This window comes from Lampetra fluviatilis (assembly GCF_964198595.1).
Source record: "Lampetra fluviatilis chromosome 45 unlocalized genomic scaffold, kcLamFluv1.1 SUPER_45_unloc_1, whole genome shotgun sequence".
Classification (NCBI taxonomy): domain Eukaryota; kingdom Metazoa; phylum Chordata; class Hyperoartia; order Petromyzontiformes; family Petromyzontidae; genus Lampetra; species Lampetra fluviatilis.
The window spans coordinates 1,559,135-1,580,433 of NW_027620425.1; the positions used below are offsets into that span (position 1 = coordinate 1,559,135).

The window sequence follows — 21,299 nt, forward strand, 5'->3', positions numbered from 1 at the left end:
TTGCGTGATGTGATCCTGGATGAGCAACTCGCGATGTAGCATTGCAGGGACCCTACCGATCAAATCTCGTACAATCGGAGGCTCCTCCATCCCCGTTCTGATCAATGCATGTTCGCTGTCACTCTTCTCTGCATCGGTGTTTTTTGTGCGATGAACTCCACCATTTGCAAAGTGATCACACATCTGAATGTCTTCCCTGCTCCCATCCATAGTCAGGTTCTTCAATTGTTGAGCTGTTACAATATTTGTAATAATAAACAAAACAATTAGAGTTTTAAAATTGCAATTAATGCCTTCGTCACGATTATTATCATCATCATCATAATACGTTATTTTTAAGTCATTCCTGGGAGGTCTCAGCCAAGCCACTACCATTTATTATGGTCCTGTACTGACAATCAATTTCACTCTCACAATATATTTCTGCACGTTAACTGATCTCACTCCATCTCTGTCACCAACAGCCATCAATGTGCCCACAGCCACTCTTTGATTTATACATTCTCTTTATATCTCCCATTAGAAATTTAGAACAGCCACCTCTTCCATCACTTTTTGTAATTGTTTGGGTTTTTGTTAATTTCTGTTTTCATCTTTCAGCATGAGTGATCCCGATTTTTAGAATTCATTTGAAAAAGAAAAAAATCCGAAAATCAAGCCACGATACGAAATTTCAGACAATTTGTTGTTGTTGTTTGATTCTGAATGAGACCATCTGCCTTGTTCCCTTGCCGGGCGGTGACACGAACACTGCCGCAGTGTTTCAGGAACCACCGCTGTGTTTGCGTTCTGCAGAAACACAAAGCTTGGAGATACACTCGCTCCCAGCTCCACGCTCTACTATATGACCTTGCATTTGTACTCCCTCATATTCATCGTGAATATTAAAGGTATTTAAAGTTAATGTCATGTTTACTTATATTTCTAATGGTGCCGTGTAATGTACCATACACAGTAACATAGTTTAGTTAATAATCCGACAACATAGATAAGCTGTGGAGAATATGACCACGGCCATGGCTCCCCTAACCCCCTACAATCCATAGGCCCCGTGTAACTTTACCAATCGCGGATATACGAAACCGTGAGGGGTTTCAGTAACCTGGCCATCGCTGTTGGCCAGGGATTACTCTACATACGTACAGGGGTCAAATAGGCGACCGCTCCAATTGGAGCCTTTCATCTCTAACGACAAGCGTCTGTGAACGGCAACGGGCATATTGAGAGACTTTTACGCAGCACGGCCATTGCAGGGTACAGCTCTCGATCAAATTTTCCGTGAAATCGATGCAGCAGCGACATGGAGTCAGCGCTGTAGAATGACAAGACACCCGCCTCCCAGTCCAGGTGAACCCCGACTCTTTTGGGAACATCTCGCACCGACAGTTTTGTTTCCGTCTCGTTATGTACCACCGTGTAAGCGTTGCCCCATTTCTTAAGGCTCCACGAAACTTCATGTCACCCAATTTTACAGGCTTCGTCATCACCTTTCCGTGGTATTGCATCATAAATGGCACCGAAGATGAATTTCTTAAAACCTCTCACGTCCACCTGCCAGTAGTGGTGACCTGACGAGAATTTCTCAGAGCAAATGACCGTGTTTGGGTTCCAAGTTGGCGAGCAAGTGCCTGTAAATGATAATAATGCACATGTTGTGTTAAACGAACATTTTTAATTTAGAAAAATACACTTTGCAATTGGCAAAATACTTCGGTAAGAAGTACAAACATTTGCTGGTCTGCACTTCACACAGCTGACATAGTCTTGATCAGGGTTCCTACGTTTCAGCCCGAGGTTCCTGTCCTGACTATGAAAGCCAAATCGAAGAGTCCAATGTATCAACCGACTGATCCAATCTCACTCTCAGTAAACTGTCCACCAAACTGTCTGATGGCTTCAGGACACATCTGGTCGTTAGCAATCGCGTCGCCTGTAATCCAGCACTTTGGAGGTGAAGGTTGATGGATCACACAAATTCGTGAATCTGATTTATTAAGGGCAACGAAGTCGCCACCTGCTGACATACCAGGGTATGGCAGTACAGCAAGTGGTTTCATCTTAATCTGGAATCCATGGAATCCATCGATACCTACTTCATACTTATTGTTTGGTGTTGATGTAACTCGCTGACCCCGTGTCCCTACTGGACATTTGTGAAAAAAAGTTTTATAGCTCATCGGATTCCTCATCCAGGATAAATAATCTGATACTCGTGGGTTTTTTCCATGTTTACTGCCACAATGCATGAACACCTTTTTGTTTAACGTGGCGCTTTTCAGCAAAGCATCTACTGTGCTAAACAATGACTTATTGCACCATGTTAAGGGTTCATATCTCATACGTATATCTTTATTTATCGTGCATCAGCAGTAGAGTTGAGTAACAAAGATGATGCATTAATACATTCAGCAATGCACGTTGTGTGTCGTGTACAGCATATCACGTACTCGACTCGCTCCTCATTTTCAGGAATGCCTCTTGCTTTTCACGATGTTCACGCAGAATCTCTTGGAGTTGCGGGCGCTCTTCCTGCTTGCGATCGAGACGGCTTATGATGAAGTCAGCTCGTACTGACACGTGGGGCATTGAATAGACTTTTGAGAACTCAGATTGCGTGATGAGACCCTGGACGAGCAACTGGCGATGTAGCATTGCAGGGATCCTACCGATCACATCTCGTACCACCGGAGGTTCCTCCGTTGTTGTTCTGAGAAATTCATCTTTGCTGTCACCCTTCTCTGCATCGGTGTTTTTTGTGCGATGAACTCCACCATTTGCAAAGTGATCATAAATCTGAATGTCTTCTCTGCTCTCATCCACATTCAGGCTCTTGAATGATTGAACTGTTAAAATGTGTAAGAATAAACAAAAACAAATTTGAATTCTAAAATTGCAATTGATGCCTTCGTCACGATTATTATCATCATCATCATAATACGTTATTTTTAAGTCATTGTTGGGAGGTCACTCCAAGCCACTACCATATATTATGGCCCTGTACTGACAAAAAATTTCACTCCCACAATATATTTCTGTACATTAACTGATATCACTCCAACTCCGTCTCTGTCACCAACAGCCATCACTGCTTTTATCAGTGTCCACAACCACTCTTTGATTTATATATTCTCTTTATATCTCCCAGTATAATTTAGAACAGCCACCTTCTCAATCCCATTATGTACTTTTTGGATGTTTTGCTTCATTTGAGTTTTCATCATTCGGCATCTGAGCTCACGATTTTTAGACTTAATTTGACAAAATAAGAAAATCTGAAAATAAATCCTGGATACGAAATTTCAGACAATTGGATGTTGTCTTTGTTTGTTTGTTTCAGAATGAGACCATCTGCCTTGTTCGCTTCCTGGGCGGTAAAACGAACACTGACGCAGTGTTTCAGGAACCACCGCTGTGTTTACGTTCTACAGAAACAGAGCTCGGTGATACCCTCACTCCCAGCTCCACGCTCTACTGCTATGACCTCGTCTCTAGACTCCCTCGCCTTCACTACCCCCGCCACACACAAGACATAGCAGGTGAAGTAGAGCAAATACCCTTCACGACCCACCCATAGGAAGTGGCTGGGCACTCAGCCAGCAGTGGATTTACAAAGGAGATGTTCACGTGCTCTACTGCTGTGGCTACATCGCCGGCATGCACACTCGGTGGCGACGATTCTGAATCGTTTTTCTATTCTGGGTATGAATACACTCCAAGTAAGTGCCAAGGATTCCCTATGCGTGACACGCCCTTGTACTCACCTTCGTAAATCATGATTGAGCCTGACTTCACCTGCATAGCCGGAAAGAGCGGCTCACTCGGAATGTCGTCAAATGAGTGCAACAGCTCCATGGTGCTGGCGTAGTAAAACGAAAGCTTTCCTGCGTTAAAGTCCAAGCGAACGCCGACTCTCTGCAAATGCTGAATCTCCGGAAAAGGAATGCATTGGTCGCCATGTCTTGCAAAGTAATTTGAATCCCATTTAATGAACGCCCAAGAAGACTTATTCCAGCCCAGCCTGCCAGACTTTTCTTGACATTTACGAGGAATCGACCCATGTGTGACGCCTATAGAACAGTTGTTAGAGGCTCTCACGTCCACTTCCCAGTAGTGGTCACCCGACGAGAAGGTCTCGAAGCAGAAGACTATTGGCCACGACTCAAACCTTTCTGCGTGATCAGAGTAAGGTTGAGCTTCCTGGTTCCACGTCGCTGTGCTGAGATCGGCAGAAATTTGAAGCTGTCGATGTGCCGAGTTGGGGTTCAGAGTGGGTGAGCACACATCTGCAAGATAAGCAAATCATCGTGTAAATCTTAACAATCACGACTCAGTTTTTTGCTCATTATCATCAGCCATGATTAGTCGTCGCCAAGAGAGGCAAAGCTGCACCTGGACATTTCTTGCCCATGCCACTGCTGGTGGAAGGATCTCGACTCGAATCATGTGCCAGTGGCTAGGAGATGTTAACTACCTCGCCTGGTATGCATGAGGTCGTGCATTTAATCCCGACCCTGACTCCTATTTTATATTTGGAGTCTGTGTGTGTGTCTCGACCTGAATTCCACTGGACGCGCGCGGCCTCTGGACTCGTCCGCTTTCCCTTACCATCGGACAAAAAAGCGACACTGCTGTTGAAAAGGCACCTTCTGCCGCAAGGTTGCCAACTGCGAGCGAAGTGGAGGGTGGGGGGATGGGTGGGGGGCGTTCCCTGCGATGCCCACGGCGCACTCCGCGGTGCAGCGGCGGCGGCAGCGACGGCTCAGTGAGGCGCAGTGGGTCCCAGGCCAGGCGGGCAGCGCACTCTGCCACGGGGTCTGTTGTTGTTGTTGTGATGGTGGTGGTTGTTGTTGTGGTGGTTGTTGTTGTGGTGGTTGTTGTTTTTGTGGTGGTGATGATGATGGTGGTTGTTATTGTAGTGGTTGTTGTTGTGATAGTGGTGGTTGTTGTGATGATGATGGTGGTGGTTGTTGTTGCGGTGGTTGTTGTTGTGATGATGGTGGTGGTTGTTGTTGTGATGGTGGTGGTTGTTGTTGTGATTGTTGTTGTTGTGCTGGTTGTTGTAGTGGTTGTTGTGATTATGGTGGTTGTTGTTGTGGTGGTTGTTGTTGTTGTGATGATGGTGGTGAGTGTTGTTGTGGTGGTTGTTATTGTTGTGATGGTGGTGGTTGTTGTTGTGATGGTGGTTGTTGTTGTTGTGATGATGGTGGTGGCTTTTGTTGTTGGGATGATGGTGGTGGTAGTTGTGGTGGTTGTTGTGATGATAGTGATGGTTGTTGTTGTGATGATGGTGGTTGTTGTTGTGATGATAGTGGTGGTTGTTGTTGTGGTAGTGGTGGTTGTTGTGGTTGTTGTTGTGATGATGGTGGTGGTTGTTGTGGTGGTTATTGTGATGATGGTGGTGGTTGTTGTTGCTGCTCTACCGCCTTCTCCTGGTGAGCACCAGGGCCACGTGGCTCCTCGTCGACTCGCCCTCGCGAGGAGTTCACGGCAGCGTCAATGCCTGATCCACCACCCCCCCTCTCCCTCCTCAAAATCTGAAGTTTGTAGTGCAGGAGGAATCCGATGAGCTATGAAGCTCTTTGCGTTCACAGTAGGGCTGAACGATGAATCAATGCAATTAGCAAATCGAAAACGCTGTGATTTTTTTTGCGAATTGAGAAGTCCTATTACTTTCTAATTGTAATTGTTTTATGTTTCATTATTATAACTCTATTTATTTAACTTAACAATTGTTCTATATTTGATTGTTTTATTTCAATTGAAACATTTTAATAAATACGTGTTGGAAGCAATTCATACCTTTTAAGTTATCATCCTTGTGTAGTGGGTCAATAACTAGAGGAGAGCGCCTTGACAAGGCGCTCTCCTCCTCCTACCCAGCTTAAATACGCTGCCAAGCTTAGCAGTGTTCATTGGAGCGCTGTCTTTCAGACAGCGCTGTTTCTTCACCTGAGGACGGCTGCTTGTGTTGTGGCCGAAACACCGTGAGAATTTTATTTTATTGTTTTATTTTTATTATTGTATTACTTCCCTTCTACATGACTTTGCCGAAAGAACCGAGAAGATGAATACCTGCAGTCACGAAAGCTTTAAATCGAAAATCAAATCAAATCGCAATATCTGTCAGAAAAATCGCAATTATATATTTTCCCCAAATCGTTCAGCCCTGGTTCATAGACGGCGCAGTGGTGAGGGGGCGGGGCGTAGGGGGTGCACGTGGGGGTGGGGATAGAGGGGAGGGATGACGTGGTGACGTCACAGGTGCCGATGACGCAGCAGCAGATGACTTGCATGGCGCGGACATTGTTGGCGCCTTTTGTGTTTGTCGCCATCTCTTTGTTTATTAATTTGTAGATTTAATTTGCTTGGCGGTGGCTGTGTAGAAGATTAGATCCTTGTGTTTAATTAATGAACAGCGTTGCGGGATGCAGTGAACACGAATGGCGCTGTACACAACTACATTGTTGAGTTCTGTATTTTTATTGTAGAATCGACGATACAAGCGTTACGATGCCACTGTCGTACATCTATACTTTTTAAAATTAATATTATAATTGTTGTCTATTTCCCACAACCCATTACACCCCTAGTGTATAAATACATCACAGTTCACCATTGCTAATCACTGCACCCCTACACCACAGTTACACTCCTCTGGCAGGGTGAATACATTAACGTTGGCTTCACACACACAGAGCGGTACTTATTTTATCAACCCCCCCTCCCTCTAAAAAGGTTATGATGATTGTTTTCGCTGAGCCCCCCACCCCCGTTCTGACGGACGGCCACCAGCCAGTCGAGTGACGGTGACGAGGGTGGCGAGCGCCGTGTGTCGTGGCGTCTGCCCTCTGCGCTGTTCGCGTTCACATCTCTCAGGACACACCACTCAGATCCACGATCCTCACTGAGTCACCATTTAAATTATAATACGACTTAAAAATCCCCAAAACCCCGAAAACCGAATAGCTCATTCCCAGCCCAGCGTGTAGGGGCTGAGTGAAAGTTGTATGAAACGAGTGCAACAGCGCCATGGATTCGGCGTTGTAAAACGACAGCAGCCCTGCGTCCCAGTCCAGGTGGACCCCGACTCTCCGCGGAGGCTGCGGCACCGACAGTGACGTCTCTACCCCGCCATGCAGCACTAAGAAGCTGTCGCCATATTTCCGTAGACACCAGGAGACGTCATTCCCTCCCAAGCGGCACTCATTACCACGCCCTCTCCGTGGGATCGTCCCGTACGCGACGCCAACCCAACAACACCCCGCGCTCCCCACATCCACCTCCCAGTAGTGCTGACCCGACGAGAAGCTCTCAGAGCACAGGGCTTGTGACCAGCAATCAAAGCGGTGTGGGTGATCGGGGCGACCCTGGGGGGCACCGCTCCGCGTCACCGTCCTGAGATCCATGGAAATCTGGAGGTCGTCGCAGGCTGAGTTTGTGTCCAGAGTCGGTGAGCATCCATCTGTGGCGAGGACAGCGAAGACGCTCGCACAGTGGTCACGGCGACGCGTGCGCAGTAGCGGCACGAGCAGTGCACGTGGCGAGTACACACAGACACGTGGCGTGTACACACACACAGACACGTGGCGTGTACACACACACAGACACGTGGCGTGTACACACACACAGACACGTGGCGTGTACACACACACAGACACACGTGGCGTGTACACACACACGCTGGTGTTGTGTTGTTGTGGTCCTACTGCAGTACGTTATACATTGATACATAACACTGTGATTATCACGTGCATGACACATGCATACAGTATTCGTTCATATTAATGTACACATACTAATATTCGTTAGTATCGCGTCTCTACAAACACGACGCCTGTACAATAGCCACCACAGACATTATCTCACTCCGTTGCTGGATGAGCGCCTCCTCTCGTCAGTGCACGTCCTGGGGTGGGAGGTTATTTGACCATACTTCACCGCTCGTCGGTGCGCGTTGGCGATGGTGGGGATGGTGAACATAGAAGCGTAGAGGTGCAGTACAACAGTGGTTCACGCTGAGCTGCCCTCTGCTGTCCACCCCCTCACAACGGTGTAAAGTTTTTACTTTAATTAAATTAATTTCGATGCCCGAAGATCTCCAGGTCCTCTGCTATTGCCCCTCCGCATTTAGGAACGCGCGTTCAGAGTACTCGGCTGCCACTATTAATGTCAACGATACGATGATGAAGACGATATCAGCCTCAGCGTAGCGATAGGCGCTCTGCGCTACAAACTCGTCGACCCGAGTTCGATTCCCGCTCACGGCCAACACCGGTGACGATTATCTGAACCGGTCCTGGGCTTCGTTAGGTCGACTCAGCCTCAATTGAGTACCTGGTGCGGTGTGTAAACGTCGCCACTAGAGAGACAAAGGCGGCCGGGCGTGGTGCTGGCCACCCACCCCATCGTGTACCCTGCCGGCCTTCATAGATGCTCGCTAACAGCACTTGCCCCAAAGTCTGTTAAGGCTACACGGGGTTCTTTGCTTTTGGGTTAATAGGTGAGTCAGTGGTTGTGCGGGTGATCGAGTGGTTGGGTAGGTGAGTGGGTGAGGTAGTGAGAGTGTGAGTGAGTGGGTGGATGGGTGAGTGGGTAAGTGAGTGGGCGAGTAAGAGTGTGAGTGGTTGGGTGGGTGGGTGGATTGATGGGTGGGTAAGTGAGTGGGGAAGTGATTGGGTGGGTAAGAGTGTGAGTGGATGGGTGGGTGAGTGATTGGGTGGGTGAGTGATTGGGTGGGTGGATGGGTGGGGATTCTACAGTGGAACACTGGGACCGATTCCGTTGCACCTTTTTAAGTCCCCAGTTGTGAAGGCTGCCATCGCGATGATGATGAAACAGCTGCAGTCTCCATCCTGCACTTCGTTCTATGTTCACAGTTTAATCCCAATTTTGCCTGCTAGTGAGCGTCCTAACAGAAATAGGTTACTTATGTTTACTTATAATAAATAAACATATGTATTAGTTTTATTAATTTGTACCTATCTACGTTACTTTACCGAAAGACCCAAAGGATATGAATTCCTGCAGTCACGAAAGCTTTAATTCGAGGTTACTTAACATTTGGGCTCACGTTCATCTTAATTCTCACCTAGCGGTCATTTTCCTCAACGAACCGTGCACCCACTCCACCCACACGTGATTGTCAACGTCTGAATGAGGGTAGCTTACAAAGTCGCCTTATTGCTCTCAAGATACGCAATGTCACGCTGCTGTTATTGTTGTTTGCACCTCTTGATGAGCAAGACCCATCGTGCTGTTGACAATCTTTCACCCGGAACCTCGGTGCCCGTCTCCTGTCCTGAATGTACTCAGGTCTCCCTTGCCATGAATGATCTCAAGCCAGAGGTAAAATAAAGGACGACCTCCAAATGGGTGGGATTTGTCGTCAATCCGGAGTCTGTGATGGAGTCTAACGAAGTTCCACGTGGCAGAGGGATGTACCGAGAAAAGGCAGAAGTTTAGTTTGGACGCCGCCCACTGAGATGACTTTTGCGAGGTTCAGACCGTGGGAGACGGTGGCTGGGTCATCCTGAGTCTCCTGGGAGATGGAGCTCCTCCTGCACTCACACCACAGGACACACAGAGTCTCATGAGGGTCCATGTTCCTCTACACACACAGCACAGGACACGCAGAATCCCATGAGGGTCAAAGTTCTCTACACTCACAGCACAGGGCACACAGAGTCTCATGAGGGTCCATGTCTCTCCACACTTCGGGCAAGACAGGCAGTCCTTGACTTATAAATGCCCCAACTTATGAACCACATTCCATTCAATATTTTAAAAAATAATATTGACTTAAAACGCGAACTCGCAATTGCAAACTGAACCGCAGAACTAATTTGTTCAGATGAGTTATCCTCCACGAGATGCAATGAGTCGGACTCACGATGGCAGTGAGTGTTTACGTGTGTGTGTGTGTGTCAGTGATGATTATCTGAACTGATCCGGGGCCTCCCCTAGGTCGACTCTGGTGCTGGCCACCCACCCCTCGTGTGCCGTACCGGCCTTCATAATTGCTCGCTAACAGCACTTGACCCTACAGTCTGTTAAGGCTACACGGGGGATCGTTGTCTTTGTGTGTGTGTGTACATGCGCGCGTGCCCCATTTGTTGTGGTTACTATTTGCCCCCCACGCTTCTGACTACAAGCTTGTATCAAAGTAATAAAAAAATGAAAAATACATATATATATTTACGTTAATTTATTGTATGTTTAATTTCCTATACAGTAATTTTTTTACAGTGTTAGATGAAAATGTACAACATTTCTTCCTAACTATGAGTTTAACAATGCTTCCCTTTTTGTTGAACAGTAACACATTTTATAACACTGACCGTGTCGGCATCTAAATACGGTGCATTTCTGTTTTCCGACTTACGAACCGTTCGAATTACGAACGATTCTCCGGAACAAATTATGTGCGTAACACGAGGACTTCATGTATGGGATAAACTTGACCATACGGGATTACAACTGCATACATTTGGGTTTATTAGGATTCACATCATGACAGTTCACTGATTTGTCCACCAGGTGGCAGACAGAGCTCGAGTTTGAGTCTGGGTTGGTACTGACCTGAGACTCTCATGTAGGGGATCCTGAAAAACACAAACCCGCATTTCACATTAACATTGACATCATAAACAGACGCCCTACCTCTATACAGTCACCTACTGTTTACGGTAGAGCCTGACATCAAGGAATTAACAAATACCTACAAACGCAGAATGGTGCACAAACAGGGTTATCTATGGAACCTAATTGCCAATATCGAAATTAGGAAAAAAATCAGAAGAGGCTTTATCCTTTATGGAAATTAAGATGTTCAAACACCAAACAGATACCTATTACAAGGTCATCACCACTCAACTAGAGATATTCATTCTTTGATACTTGCAGCCTTTGTACTTTTAAGCCTATTCCTATTTTAGTTTTTTTTTAATCAAAACAGGGCTCGTTTAACTGGACAAAGACAGACCCCAACAAATGACAAAGCCACTATCTGCAGGTCTACTCTAGCACCTAAACAAATGGTTACATAAAAGTTCGACATCTCATGTTTCGAACTCTGAATAAACTCAACTTTGTATTTTACCAGATAAGGCACACTTGGCCAAGTCGCTATTTTTCAGAATTGACGTGGCCACGAATGATAGCTCAACGAATTGGCTTATCACGTGGACTTTTGCATTAGCAGCCAAATACTTTAAACGCGTGATGTTGAATCTAAAACCAGAGGACCCAGAGACAAAATGTACGCGACCACGGGGGGAGAGAGAGAGAAACGCAAACTCTAAATACAGTCGACCCATCCACATCGCAGGGGTTAGGGGCGCAGGCCCCCGCGATCTGGAAAAAACGCGTGAATGGAGGCGGTGCCACCTGCAGGAAGGAGAGCGGGTCCTGCACGGCGAGTGCGGCGAGCAGCTGGTTGATCTCCTGCTCCAGGCCGCGTGCTCTGCTCTCGTAGCGAGCGATGTCCGCCTGGATGCGGGACAGCGCGGAGCGGCCCTCCTCGTCCACGCGCTCCAGCGCCTCCCTCTCCTCCTCCTTCAGCTGCTCCCTCCGGCGCTCAAACTCTCGGCTGATCCGCGCCTTGGTCCCACGCAGAGACTCCTGCGCGGGGATATTCGACGGCGCGTTCTTGAAACGCAACGCGACGCATCGCGATGCGACTTCGTGAAGGACTTCGACACGGCCACGATCTCGTGACTCCGTACGAAAAGGCATATGATGTAATTTTTGAGAACGAATGGAGAAGGATTAAGCGAGAATATTCATGGGCACCCTTATGCCAAGTATCCTAAGTACCCACATTATTTGCATGTCTGTCTAAATCTGCACGTGTCTGCGTGTCTCTCTGTACCTGCACGCGATTGTAGGCGCCCCTTAGCTGCTGTGTTCGTGATTCTGCTGTAGTCTTCTTCTTCTCTTTCCCCGTCATCTCGCGTCTGAGCGGCTCCTATACACGGGGTAGACAAATACGCGGTGTTTGGTGACTCCCATCATTGTCATCATCATCATCATCTGGCCCATGTCTTCAACCCGGAGCCTTGCAGGCATGTTTCCTGGATCGCCCAGAGATAATCATCATCGCCACTTTGAAACGTCCAACCTCCCAGGCTGACGAGGTGGTCTTCGGTGGGCAGCACTACACTCCTGTCCCAGGTAGGTGGCCGGATCACTGCGAGGTTCAGTGAAGGGGTGCCCCACTCGCACGCTCGAGTTTTCTCCAGTTTTGCCAAACAATGGAATCTAGCGGTACCGATAACCATAACCCCCCCGAGATATCCACGCCACTGTTCTGTCACGGAATGCAAATACGCGGCGTCTATGTTAGAGGCGGTGTTTCACTTTTTGACACGAAATCTTGTAACAGAATCAAATCTAAATCTGCCCCAATCAATAATGATAATGCAATTTATAATGCGCGTAAATTGCGGACATAACGGCCGCAACTCAGAGGCGCGGAGCCAAGCTCAGTCACTCTAAAGCGTGGCTGTAGAGGTGAATGTTTAAGTGTCTCTTGAAGGAGACGATTGAGGTGATGCTGCGAATGTGCAGAGGGATGGTGCTCCAGACTGTTGGGGCAGCCACCAAAAAGCGGCGCATAGACGTGACCATCCTGGATCTTAGCATCAAGAGGAGGTCGTGAGTCGCACTGCGAAGGCATCTGCCGTGTGCTGAGCTGCAAGTCGTCAATAATGAAGAGAGGTACGGGGGGCAGGCAGATGTGAAGGCACGGTGGAAGATGCAGGCGATGTTGTATGTGACCCTGCTGGCAATATGTAGCCAGTGGAGGGCACGGAGACAGGCAAGTGAGTCGAGACGGGGATGAGTGCTGCCTATAACGACGCGTGCCAGGTTGTTTTGTAGTGTTTAAAGTTTTGAGGTTGCCAGAGGAGGACCGAACTAGGACGGAGTTGCAATAGTCCAGGCGAGACCCAACTATGCAACATGCCAATGTGTCGGCAGTTTCAGTGGAGATGAGAGGACGTAGGTGTCTGAGAGGCTTCAGGTGAAAGTTAAATGAACTGATGTTATGATTGGTTTGACGATCGAAGTATAAAGTTGAATCTAGGATGACACTGATGATCAAACCGTGCCCGACGGCCTTGCCTCTCCCACTGGAATGGCCATCCGTTTGCCTCTTTGTAAGTCCACGGTCAGTGCACTTTTGAAGCGTCTCGCGTGTGAAGCGTCTCGCGTTACTCCAAATTTCTCTCCGCCCATCGTTGGTACTCTCCACACGTACGAATCTTATCACGCCAAGTGTATTTTACATCTTTGCCAGCCACGCCACAAAGCGCTCTGTCTTATGACTAAACCATAGAACACCCAGCTTTGCCATCCGTTCAAATCAACATGGCCACCTTCCGTGTCTCTGCTGTCTATCTTGTGCCAGTTTTTCACAATCAGTGTTGCCCAAAGTGATTTGAGTGGCCATCACAATGCTGACACAACAGGACTTACCTATTAATGTGCAAATATAAGTGAAAAATACACTCTCTATATTATTGGGTCTTTCGGTAAAGTCATCTAGATATAAAAATATAAATATCACGCTGTTTCAATCGCAACACAAGCAATCCTCACTAGGAGAAAAAAGTATTTAAGTCAAGATACAGGCTCTCTAGTTTAACAATACACTGAGTTCTGCAGTTACACTGCGGGATTTAGGATTATAGCAACGATTTATATCTCACCTGTTTTGTCTGCTGTGCATTTTGCACTGGAACGACCTCATGCCCTCTATGTTCCTGAGCAACGGTGCAGAGTGTGCAGACCGGGCTCTCGTCCTGTTCACAGTAAAGAACGAGCTCCTGTCCGTGCTGTCGGCACTGTCGCCCCGCCAGGTTCACGGTGGGAGCCACCAGGACGTGGTCTCTCAGCCTGGGATTCTCCACGTGAGGCCTCAAGTGCGTCGCACAGAAGGACATCTCACATCTCAGGCAGGTCTTCACTGCAGGGGTCTGGCTGCCGCCACAGTTGTCACACATGACGGCCGCGGCCATCCCGTCCCCAGCTCTGAGCTGCTCCGCCATGTTGGCGAGGGCCACGTTCCTCCTCAGCTGGGGTCGCACAGGGAACGCCGCTTGGCACTGCGGGCAGCTGAAGCCGCTCGACGTCTCCAGACACCGCAGGCAGAACGCGCGACGCTGATCCAGGACGTCTCTCTTATAGCGACGGTGAAGGAGGAAGTAAAATGCTTCAAATATTTTCATTGTCGTCATTGACATCACGAGACACTGCCTGGAATGTGAACCTGCACTATAGTGCGCAAACAGCAGCCTCAAGGTGAACACAGCTACTGTACTCCCTTTTACATGAACACAATGTACCGAATGAGCTTATTCCTTTTAAAAATATTTATACGTTTAAAGAAATGAGCTATTAATAAATAAATAAATCGCTGAGGCTCAGCTGCAGTTGCTCATTCGTGAGATGAGTATCGAGAGATAGACTCATCCTACCACAGCTCAGCGAACAAGTTGGTGGCTATGGTAAGGCAGAGCAATGGATTTGGTGCCACGGTGGTGAGATGCTATCTGCCTCGCCCGGTATACAGGAAGTTGTGGGTTTTACTCCGACCGTGACGCATGTATATTTGCAGTTGGCATCTTTCTCTCTCCGTGTTCTCGTGATGTTTTTTTCCAGGTCCTCTGGTTTTCACCTCCACATTAATAATCAGCATCGTGCATTTAGACTGCTCGGCTGCAATACATTTCCACGTGATAAGCCACTTCGTTGAGCTATCATTCGTGGTCGGGTCACGTCTGAAAAAGAAATACAAAGCTCAGTGGGCAATACCTGGTAAAATAAAATAAAATGTTTAGTATAGTTGTAGATATTTCATGATGTCCTGTAATTGCATTTCCCAATGCGAAAAAATTGCTTGAATCTCATTGTGACATCTGAGATGGAATTTGTCTGTAGACTCCCATGACCCATCCTGGAATTTTGAGCCTTTTGCTAAAAAGCCGTACGCCGCCCTGGAGCTGCAGTTTTCCGACTCCCGAATTGGGTGGTAAGGGGATTGTCGTCGTTGAACTTCTTTGGCACCGAAAGTAGCCAACCGCGCTAATCAGAGGTGCGGGGAAGGACTACAAACCAAACGAAACAATAACCTGCAGTTCTAAAGAAATCAGTTCGTCAATCTAGAGTAGACGATGTAAAAGTACATAGCTCAAGTGGCTTACTGACCAAACCAGATCAATCTTGGGCTCAGGCGAGAGCTGGTGGGATGCGTTGTTCATGGCTTGTATGACTGGCAGAACCCGCGAGACCTGTACTTCTGTTTAGGTTTTTTTTGTAATGCAATCAGATTGATGGGTTGCATTTTTAAATCCTTTATATTAAGTTCACTTGCGCGCTTGCTTGCTTGCTTACGACCGTGCAAATCTTTCGGTCGTTTTTTAACCCACTTCCCGTGATCCAATCGAGCTGACATTTTCCACACAGACTCGTTGTGCGTGACAATTAATGTTCGTGAAAAAAATTCGTAAATTTTACACTTTTTAGGACAAAAATATTATATTTAATTACCAATTGCTTAATGGTGCAATGCAATCATCTGACCCATAGGTGGCATCCATCTCAAGCCAGAGGACGAGAGGACTCTAGCCGCCACGCATATAAAGGATTTATAGTGGAAAACTTTGTTTTTACGGGTTATACTTGTTACGGGTTAATTTTTATTAAGTTCACTTGCTTGCTTGCTTGCGCCGCTTACGACCGTGCAAATCTTTCGGTCGTTTTTCAACCCACTTCCCGTGATCCATTCAAGCTGACATTTTCCACACAGACTCGTTGTGCGTGACAATTAATGTTCATGAAAAAAAATCCAAAATTTTACACTTTTTAGGAATTTTTTTTGATATTTAATTACCAATTGCTTAATGGTGGCAGGCAATCATCTGACCCATAGGTGGCAGCCATCTCAAGCCAGAGGACGAGAGGACTCTAGCCGCCACGCATATAAAGGATTTATAGTGAAAAACTTAGTTTTTACGGGTTAATTTTTAAAATCCTTTATATTAAGTTCACTTGCTTGCTTGCACGCTTACGACCGTGCAAATCTTTCGGTCGTTTTTTAACCCACTTGCCGTGATCCAATCGAACTGACATTTTGCACAGACTCGTTGTGCGTGACAATTTATTTTAGTGAAAAAACATTTCCAAAATTTTCCACTTTTTAGGAAAAAAAAATTTTCATATTTTATTTAAAATACCAATGTGATAAAAATGAAACTCTTACTCAAGAAAAACAGAAATGAATAATAAAATAAAACCGATGCCACGCATATAAAGGATTTATAGTGAAAAACTTTGTTTTTACGGGTTAATTTTTAAATCCTTTATATTAAGTTCACTTGCTTGCACGCTTACGACCGTGCAAATCTTTCGGTCGTTTATTAACCCACTTCCCGTGATCCAATCGAGCTGACATTTTGCACACAGACTCGTTGTGCATGACAATTTATTTTCGTGAAAAATTTTTTCCAAAATGTAACACTTTTTAGGAAAAACAATTATATTTAATTACCAATTGCTTAATGGTGGCAGGCAATCATCTGACCCATAGGTGGCAGCCATCTCAAGCCAGAGGACGAGAGGACTCTAGCCGCCCGTTTAAAAGACCAATGTGGGCTGGGTTGTGGCCAATTGAACACGCATATAAAGGATTTATAGTGAAAAACTTTTTTTTACGGGTTAATTTTTTAAATCCTTTATATTAAGTTCACTTGCTTGCTTGCTTGCGCACTTACGACCGTGCAAATCGTTCGGTCGTTTTTTAACCCACTTCCCGTGATCCAATCGAGCTGACATGTTGCACACAGACTCGTTGTGCGTGACAATTTATTTTTCCACTGTTTAGGAAAAAAGAAAAATTCATATTTAATTTAAAATACCAATGTGATAAAAATGAAACTCTTACTCAAGAAAAACAGAAATGAATAATAAAATAAAACCGATGCCACGCATATAAAGGATTTATAGTGAAAAACTTTGTTTTTACGGGTTAATTTTTTAAGAATTTTATTTTTATTCTCCATGATGCTCATTCTAGTTCCTTTTTGCCGTGCATCAATTGGCACCCTAAACACCCTCTCTTGCTAATTAGAGGTTCCATCTGAGGGGACATTTCCCAGGTGAAATATTTGAATATCTTTTTTACCCGGGAGTCACCCTCGCTGCTTTGGAAATAACTTGCATATGGGCCAAATTACAAGTCGGCTCAGCGTGTGCCGAATCAAATTACCCGCTAAGGAACGCAGAGTTATGCGATTGGAGCAAATATTTTTTCAACAAAGAGAACTCGCCCACCACTCGCACCCGATTTTATTTTAAACGGTTTATCTACTTATTATTCATTTTATTTACGACGCATATATTTTTTTCACGCTGTATACTGATTGCGTATGGTTGCACTTTATTTTGCCCAATCGGAGTTAGCCGCTGAGGTCGTGACGGGTTTTTTTTCATTCTTGTTCATCTATGCCCACGGCACCGTCTCCGTCCTTGTAACGTGCACCTAAGGCTACTTTAATGAGGGTGATATTGGCACGTAGACTAAAGATCGATTGACCCACCATGGTGTTAGTGCAGCGAGGAGGTGGCCTTGCGGCAGTGCCTGCCACTTCGTTTCAGAGGTTCCACGACCGCGGGTGCTGCCACCGTCACTGCTTGATCTACTGCACGGTCGACGTTCACCATCCTCGGATATCATTTACAAGGGTAAGCCCCGTTGTGCGCCAGTGTCATTTTTCCAAATTCCAAAATTTACACCGCAAATATGTTTTTTTTTTTAAATAATGTTACCAGCTAAAGTCTACTGAGTTATAATTCATAGCTCTTTTAAAGAAGCTACCAGGCCACATATGATAGCCCAACGAGCTGGCTTATCATAATGTGGAAATTTACAGCAGCAAAATACTCAGAGCGTGTGTTGATTATAAATATGGCACAAAAAACCGGACGAATCCAGAGAAAAATCCCACACGACCAAAGGGTGTAAGAGAGATGACATGCAAATACCAAATATACAGGTGTCAGGGTCGGGATCTAACCCACGATCTCGTGCCTACACCGCAAGGGTGATAGCATCTCACCACCACGGCGAGATGTTATCTCAATTGGGATTGCACACAGCAGTGGTTATCATGACCTGCTGCTGGCAGACTCACGCACCAGTTTAAGCTTGCAAATCACTCATTCTTGTCTCTCCAGTTCTCGGCAGGTTAAACTTTGAATACCTATTTACGTACCCACCTATTGACGATCAGAAAAATATCAAGGGGGTTACCGAAGGAGAATTGATCAGGGGGTTTCCAACAAGATTTTAGACAGTGGACAGGTGAAGTTGCCTCGAGAGCTCCAGATGTTGTGGGTATAGAGGCTACGAGTGGCCACCAACCTTGACTCACTCACGTAGAGACCAACACGTTCACAGATCCATAGAACACAACTCTGATAATATATGCACTGTCCTTGAAATTGTGTGGACCAATCAATTTCAAGGACAGTGCATACATTATCAGAGTTGTGTTTTTTGTTTGCATTCCGACCGCAGGTACTGTGGTCAATGCAATCATGACTCCTTGTAAAAAGGTGTCAGTTTTGTTGCCAAATAAGAGGGTAAAAAATCAATAATCATATTTTGCTACTGGCAAAGGAAGTTCCAATGGTGTTAGCTTCAATAAATGTGTGTAATAACAATAAAAACGGGTAAATATTTCGAGAGAGATCGGTAAAGTTGGGTATTTTTGCTATGAATGGAGCAATTCATCTACGAGTCCCCCATTTAAACACAGGCAATTATTCAGCAACATCTATTTTTAAGAATAGTTTATAGTATCCAGAGGCCGTGTGGGTCGTGGGAGGTTGTTTGGCCATACTTCACCACGCTGGCCAGTACGGGTTGGTGATGAACGTGGGATTTATAGACAGAGGTACATATAGCAGTACAACATTGGATTGTTCTGTTCTACCCTGTTCTACCCACAACAGTGTCCAGCCTAGCAACTGGAAAAGAACTGACAGACGGAGGCAAGACACGTTATAGGGCCACACAGATGGTTTAACTAACCTGCTTCATGTACAATATCTGGCTACTTTGCAGCGTCAGCGATTTCTGAGTTTCACAAATATTCGTGATCCACCAACTCCCCCTCAAAAGACTTCCATTCAGGTGGGCTCCACCGAGTGGTGCTGATCAAGATGGTGGTGAAGCCTCTTCTTCAGTCTGTGCGCGTGTTCTACTGACAATGCACTGCGCTTTACGAATTGTAATCATCTTAATCGTTTTTCAAAACTCAACATGTTCATCGATGATTGCCATTAAAAGGAAATGTATCTGTACACACAATACGTGACGTTTATAGCAAATTGGCATTCTTCTTCAACCCATTTTGAATATGCTGAGCCATTGCCTGAAACGTCACCAGTTGTGCGTTTTCTATTATCTGGCTGTTGTCGACAAATGTATTGAGAGTTTGTTATTTTTGCTTGTGCACCACCAACACCAACGCAGAGTCACCAAATAAAAAACAATATAAATCTGCAAGATATGCAACAGGTTTGTTTTACGTTGACTGACATTCAGCTTAAAGGTTAAAATACCTGCGACCTTCGGAGATCAACTATAACTGGTTTGATTCAGCAGGCACTGGCACAAGGCTGAGCAGCATTCCAAAGTTTAGCGTCTTATCTCTTGAACATCTACAGTGAAAATAGCTTAAGCACGAGTTATCATTTCATTGTGCACTCTAAACAAAAGCAAACAAATCACTCATGGGTAGCCCTCGTATAGTATCTCTGCAAGTAGTCAAGAGTCACTGCATCGGTGTTAACTCCATCGCCTGTTATACAGGAGGTCGTGGGTTCGATCCCGACCCTTAACGCCTGTTGTATATTTTGAGTGATCACGTCTCTCTCCCCGTTGTCGCATAGCTTTTCCTCCGGGTCCTCCGTTTTTACCCTCCACATTTGGAATCAATTTGCATTCAGAGTATTTGACCACCGCTATAAATATTCACGTGACAAGCCACTCTGTTGAGCTGTAATTTGTGATAACCAGGTCACATGTGAAAAAGAGCGACTTAGCTCAGTGAGCCTTCCTTAGTAAAATAAAAAATATAACAATAGGTTTTCCCCTTAAAACACCAAACTGAAACCTTTTGCAAGGAATCATGTCTGCGTTAACCACAGATAGTTGTGGTGAAAATACGAAAAAATATGCTCTGACAGTACGTGCATTGTCTTTTAAACTGATTGGTCCACACCAGAGACAGCTTTCTTTAGAGCCTAGTCTCAAACAGTGTTACACCAGAGGACGCCAAAAGGGGAAAAACCTCAGAAAGGGGAAAACATATTCTTATATTTTGACACTGCCAAAGGAGGTCCCCTGAAAATATAAAATACTTAAGTTTTTAGTTCGCATCATCCCGCATGCCACAATCCACCAATCTGCTCATCCCCACATGGCCTATTGAACTAACACTGAATACAAAACCTACTTTAACAAAAAAACATCATTATATGTTAGCCTACGCTTCCAATCAAAACCCGCTATAATTTTGCGGCAATTAAACAATATTTAGGTGTAATAAAAAATGTATTTTTATTCTTTGGGTCTTTCGTTAAAGTCATGTAGATTGGTTCAAGGGAAATAACAAAAATAACAAAAACTACGACGTTTCATGGCAACGCAAGCCTGATGACCGCTTACGTTGTGATCAAAACGTCGTAGTTTTAAATTTTTGTTATTTTCTTTGAACCAATCTACGTGACTTTACCGAAAGACCCAAAGAATATGAATTCCTGCAGTCACGAAAGCTTTAACTCAAGATAACATGCATGTTATTATCTCATAATATAATATTCGCGAGGCCATTAGTTCCGTACTAATCGTGAATAAATGAAAGAAATACGCTTCTCCTATAAGAATCAACCACTGCAGTCATATTCTTGGTTCTTTCGGTAAAGTCACATAGATATAAAAAAAAACATAAAAAAATACAATTAAATTAAAATGGAAATGAAACATTAAAATGAAACATTTATTTAATATTTAATTGTATTTTACTATTTTTATTGCGGGTCTTTTTGCTTTTATTATTTTCAATTTATTATTTTGTTATTTTAATTATTTTACTTTTATTTTATTCTTTTCATTTTTTATTTAAAAAATTAGATTTTTTTTCTATCTACATGACTTTTACCGAAAAAACCAAGAATATTAATTCCTACAGTCAGGAAATTTTAATTCCACTGCTGTCATCTCGACCAAACCG

At 45.1% G+C, this 21,299-nt stretch overlaps 1 protein-coding gene and 1 long non-coding RNA gene across 2 annotated transcripts; both read right to left on the reverse strand.

Annotated features, from left to right (window-relative positions):
- On the reverse strand, positions 1–3,993 carry LOC144953798 (uncharacterized). Its single transcript, XR_013640906.1, has 3 exons — positions 3,762–3,993; positions 2,448–2,843; positions 1–1,628 (listed from the first exon to the last, which is right to left on the reverse strand). It is a non-coding gene; the product is annotated as an uncharacterized LOC144953798 (long non-coding RNA).
- A 2,879-nt stretch (positions 3,994–6,872) lies between these two features.
- Positions 6,873–14,063, reverse strand: LOC144953795 (tripartite motif-containing protein 16-like). Its single transcript, XM_078884438.1, has 6 exons — positions 13,710–14,063; positions 11,870–11,965; positions 11,386–11,619; positions 10,579–10,601; positions 9,442–9,557; positions 6,873–7,462 (listed from the first exon to the last, which is right to left on the reverse strand). The coding sequence occupies exons 1-6, from the start codon at positions 14,046–14,048 to the stop codon at positions 6,873–6,875; spliced, it is 1,398 nt and encodes a 465-aa protein (XP_078740564.1). The 5' UTR covers positions 14,049–14,063.
- Positions 14,064–21,299: the final 7,236 nt, after the last annotated feature.

Bases quoted from the DNA above. Each gene is read 5' to 3' on its own strand.
- LOC144953795 (XM_078884438.1), bottom strand. From the start codon at position 14,048: ATGGCGGAGCAGCTCAGAGCTGGGGACGGGATGGCCGCGGCCGTCATG. The intron at 10,602-11,385 runs GTGGCACCGCCT...TGTGTTTTTCAG, and splicing joins ACCCGCTCTCCTTCCTGCAG to GATCCCCTACATGAGAGTCT. The intron at 7,463-9,441 runs GTACATCCCTCT...TCCTCGCCACAG, and splicing joins TAAACTTCTGCCTTTTCTCG to ATGGATGCTCACCGACTCTG.